Source organism: Balaenoptera acutorostrata, chromosome 4 (assembly GCF_949987535.1).
Source record: "Balaenoptera acutorostrata chromosome 4, mBalAcu1.1, whole genome shotgun sequence".
Taxonomy (NCBI): domain Eukaryota; kingdom Metazoa; phylum Chordata; class Mammalia; order Artiodactyla; family Balaenopteridae; genus Balaenoptera; species Balaenoptera acutorostrata.
In genome coordinates, this window is record NC_080067.1 from 47,059,175 (window position 1) to 47,064,466 (window position 5,292).

Sequence of the window (5,292 nt, forward strand, 5' to 3'; positions counted from 1 at the left end):
TATCCTTCACTATAGAATAGGTATCAAGAGAGCATTTTAAATATGATTCTGATAGGTCTCTTATGAGCCTACTTCCCAGAAAAAGTTTATATGAAATTTCCCAATTAAAAACAAAATCTAAAGTCATAGATTTAAGTTGAGAGAATATGGTATGTGAGGTAAGGTCATTGTGTTATCTATGGTCTGATGCACAATGTAGCATGTACAAAAGAACCTAAAGAGACATCTATCTCAAATTTCAGGCAGGATATAAGAGTGCATAGAGAGGAGAGAGCTTTTCAGGTGAGATAGTGAAAGAAGCTACAGTATTCACCTAAATTAATACATTGTAAGCATCGTACACATATGTAATGCCAGTTCACAGGATACAAACAAGATCAATTAGAAATTGTACTGTGATAGCCACACATTTTGGAGAAAAATTCCCAAGCCAGGCGAATGTGGATTGGGATAAAAACATAGGCGGTGTATACCACCATAGCAAAAATGGTTAGTAAGATGGTGTTGAACATGGATCGCTCCCAGGGCTCCAAGACAGCACAGCAGCTAATGATTTGGTATTGATAGTACAGCCAGGAGAAATAGTCCTTCACACGTTTGAAATCCATGGCTGGCTCCTTCAAGCTGCAGAAAGTCTGTCCTGTTAAAAAAGGTAACAGATTAGAAGAAAAAAAAAAATAAAGCACTAAACACAGAATCTCCTTGTATTTTCATGATCTCAGCATGTCAAAAATTTTCTAAGAATGTTAATGATCATTGAGTGAATTACTAATAGGAATATTATATGGAAATAATAACAACATATTAATCATAGGAATTAATAATATTGCCATTACTACTAAAAATTACTACTAGAATGAATAGCAATAATATTATTAACAGTAACATTTATCTAAAAATAATTGCTAGTAATAACTCTAGTGATAATAATATCTGCAGTTGAGGTTAACCACATTTTCTTTAGCCCTGTACATTTAGAGAGATAAATGTGAATTTTCTATTTCCTACAGCATATATTCTGGTAGAAGATTAAAGAATAGTGTGCAGAAAAGAGTTAATATAACAAACCTGAGGCTGCTATTTTTAGAAGGGTCCTTGGCTGGCATCTGGAAACTTGGCTTTTGGAATGTTCTTTCTGTTCCCTAATGGATAAGGATGATTCACTATGCCTAGACTGTGCAAACACTGTAATTTATGGTGAATACCTGCTTTATTCTGGGAGTCTGGAATTTTTTGTAATTGCCAGGCAAAGAGTGTCCATGTGACCAGCCCCAATAAAAACCTTGGTGCTGAGTCTCTAATGGGCTTCCCTGAGCAGAAACATTGACATGTATCACTGCACTTTTTGCTGGTAAAGAAAGAAGCACACTTGGTGTGTCCACTCATGGGAGGGAGAGAACATCTGAAGCCTATAAATGGATTTCTTCAGACTCCAACCGTGTCTCTCTTCCTGACTGATCCTGTTGTATATCTTTTTGCTATAATAAACCTTAGCTGTGAGTGCGAATATATGTTGAGTCCTGTGAGTCTTTCTAGTGAGGCACTGGACATATGGATGGTCTTGGGAAACAAGACACCTCTGAAACAAAGGTGAAGCCCAAAGTGTACCTTTGGGTGGTCATTTGGTTTTTGGGTAGAGAACTTATGAAAACCATATAAAAATGTTTTGTTGGCCCTCAGATAGGATCACAGTTAAAACTACGTGGAAAACCTCCTAGAAGGAAGGGCATCTATCATTTCTTTTTTTTTTTTTTTTGATATACCAATTTTTATTTATTCATTCATTTCTTAAAGATTCTTGGGAAGATTTTGCAGACACTCAGAGACATGGTGGGTGTCCTTGGGGAGACAAGCAGACCTGTACCTGTTGTGCTTACTCCTAGGAGTACCATAGTGCTACATCATCTAAGTCCACCTTGATAACTTTTATTATTCAAATCACAGTTAAATATTTTTGAAGATCATTCCTATGTTCTGACCTGAATGTATCTCTCTTTAATTTGATTCTCTTTTGAGTAAAAGCAAGATGTTTTTGCTCCATAAGACCGTGGACTCAGGCTATGGGGAGACTCTCATGATCCTAATGCCTGGCACAAAAACTGTCATCAGTAAATACTTGCTGAACAAATGAGTAAATGAATGAATGACAAGTAACCAACTTAAAAAATAATTATAGATGACTCACAGTCCCGACCTAAGTGGGATCCGGTAGGCTATTGCTGACTTTCAATAACTTGGCTTTGGTAGTAAGTAACCCTTTCTGACAAGGAAAATTTCCACAAAAACTTAAAGTGGGAAAGTCTCTGTGTTACCAGGTCATGATTATTTGTAATAATGTCCAGAGTAATCCAAATAAGTAGATAATACAATTACTTAGTCTCCTAGAAGCCAGAGTGGAGATGAAGTAATTGGATTTGAATGGTTTTTCCTGGCAGGTGGACTTCAGTGAGAAGTTACCTCCAATGTTTCTTTTTCACGCCTAACTCTGGTTGCAGAGAAAGAGCAAAGGTCAAAGGTTTAAGAGAAAATAAGTGACAGAAGAAGTGATAATTTCAGTCAACAATATTATCCAAGCAACCAAGGCTTTCCACTGATAGGCTGAAAGAGAGAAATTAGGAGGTATCCTTATTTGAGCTTTTAGGCTGTCCCATGAGACAACTGTATATTTCAAACTAAATTAAATTTTTAAAAATCTTATTGATGGCTACCCACACTTGCTCCTCTTCATTACCTAGACAGAGTTTGGGGTGGCGCCAGGTAACTGATCAGGAGTGTGAGAGTCTGTTCACCAGACCGTGCTGGGTGAAGGTGGGAGAATGATGGCTCAGACAGGCCCAGACCCACCCCTTAGAAAGCTTGGTCCAGTTGGGAAGACAGGTAGCAATCAAATAATGTATACAAATATATAATCATCTACTATATTATGCCCTAAAGGGCAAGAGCAATGTATAAGGGACTGTGGGAAACCTAATCCAGTCTGAGTATGTCTCTGAGGAAGAGATATTTGAGATAAAATCCAGGAGATGATTGTGAATCTAACAGATAAAATGAGTAGTCAGATGGGGAGAATGGACAAGACATAGGGATCAACTTGTGTTTGTGCAAAGGTTAGAGGTGGCAAGGAGCTTGATAGGTGGTCAAGGGAATGACCAGAGTGAGGCCAAGTGCCCTAGGGCCTAGCTGAGTGGGCAAAGTATTTTGTCTTGATCCTATAAGTGAGGGGGCCCCAAAGGTTTTTAACAGGGGAGTGCTGTGGTGGGTTTGAGAGGATAAGCCTTTAAGATCATATGGACATGTTGCCTTCCCTGCATTCTAAAGCCAAACTGAAATGATTTTGAATACCAATCATTTCAGTAAATCTATGTCTCTGCTGTCTCATGGGCGTTACTCATTCAGAATCAACCATATACTGAAAAACTGTTTAAAATACTCTTAATATTCTTTTTACTTTTATAAATGAGATAAATTACTCATTTAGAAACATCATTGACTTTTTCTCTATACATTTTAGCTTTTAAAAATTTACTAATTAACTGCCTGGCCATTGCTTTCTCTTCAAAAATTAAATTTCTTGCTTGAGCAGCCCCAGTGGACACCTTGACTGCAGCCTTGTGAGGGACCCTGAGCCAGAGGCGCTAAGCTAAGTTGTACCCAGATTTCTGAGCTGTAGAAACTGTGAGGTGGTCAGTGTTCATTGTGTTAAGCTGTAAAAGTCAGTCAGTCAATCAAGGAAATGACAGCTCTAAAGCATACCAGCATGCACTACACCAAAGCTGGACACCTGGTAAGAACTTGGTCACATACTGCTGACAATTTAAAGAATTAAGATTAAAAATTTTTTTTCTTGCCCATTTCTGCAGTGCGCTGGATCATTTCCTAGCCCTCTCAGTAGTCAGCTCTGACATGTAAAAAGTACTTTGTCACATCTCACTTCAGTCTCATGAAGTAAAAGAGTCAATAAAAAGCATTGATATCCCCCTTTTCTTTGATTCTTTTCCCCCTTATTAATGAAAAGCCATTTTAAAGATTATCTATTCATTGTTTCTCATGAAAAGGTGAGAAGAGAGTTGGTTATTATTGGTAAATCATCTGCTACAACCTATTGTTAGAATATGCACTATATTTAGGTTCTGGATTTGCTTTGGTAATATGTTTTATTTCCTTTTGAGTCCATTTTTAAGTCTCCTATGGCAGGGGTCCCCAACCCCTGGGCCGTGGGCCACTACCAGTCTGTGGCCTTTTAGGAACCAGGCCGCACAGCAGGAGGTGAGCAGCAGGCAAACGAGTGAAGCTTCATCTGCTGCTCCCCACCGCTCCCCATCGCTCACATTACCGCCTGAACCATCCCCCCCCCACCCCCACCCCCGGGAAAAATTGTCTTCCATGAAACCGGTCCCTGGTGCCACAAAGGTTGGGGACTGCTGTCCTATGGGACAACATGGAAGATTTAAGAAAACCACTTTAGACAATTTAAGATGAGCAATGTGGGAAGGAGAATTCATTCATTCATTAAATAAGGGCATTTTGAGTACTACTATGTGGTTTTCTCTTAGTAGTAACAGCTTCAGAAGGAATCTGTTCCAAAATGGCATTGCAGACAGGAGATGCTCTTCTAGGCAGCAGCAAACTGGACCATGGAACAAACATGCAGTGACGAAGGGCCAGGAATGAGCACTAATTGGGGGGAAAGGGCATGGAAAAATGCTAAGGAGGAAGCTAGGAAAAGAGGCTGAATTTGAGAAATAAGATGACAAAAATGGCATGAACTTAATTATTCACAGGTAACCTAGAACTAGATGACAGCAAAACATCTTAATATCTTAATCTTTCACAATCAAATGTGAAATTAACTTGCCCTTAAAGACCTGATGGCATATCCCAGTAAAGCTAAACAAGAGACTTAAAATGCTTACTTTATTCAAGCACACCACTCTTCTCCTTGTTTTTAATTATATGTTTTTTAAAAGATGATTTCCCGTATATGGAAAAGAGGGAGGAAGTAGTTTGTTTCTTCTCCTTCTCCTCCTTCTTCTTTTAATTTTTTCTCTAAACTTGGTGATTTTTAAAACCCTCTTAAATCTTTAATGAGGTTGTGCGTTCAAAGGTGACACTGCCTAAGCACACTGTGGTATGTCTTCAGTGGTACAGTGGCCTGGATGGGTTTGACTCTTAACAGCTGAAGCTGTGTGGTGATGCCTTCTGGTGACTGGGGAGGGTTTGAGCCCCTGTGGGACACAAAGCGGGTGAAGCTCTCTGTAAAAAGTGGGGGTGAGGCAAGGGCCAGCACTGTTA

At 39.1% G+C, this 5,292-nt stretch overlaps 1 protein-coding gene across 1 annotated transcript; it reads right to left on the bottom strand.

Moving 5' to 3' along the window:
- Positions 1-377: 377 nt before the first annotated feature.
- Positions 378-608, bottom strand: SPTSSB (serine palmitoyltransferase small subunit B). Its single transcript, XM_057544898.1, has one exon. The coding sequence runs from the start codon at positions 606-608 to the stop codon at positions 378-380; it is 231 nt and encodes a 76-aa protein (XP_057400881.1).
- Positions 609-5,292: the final 4,684 nt, after the last annotated feature.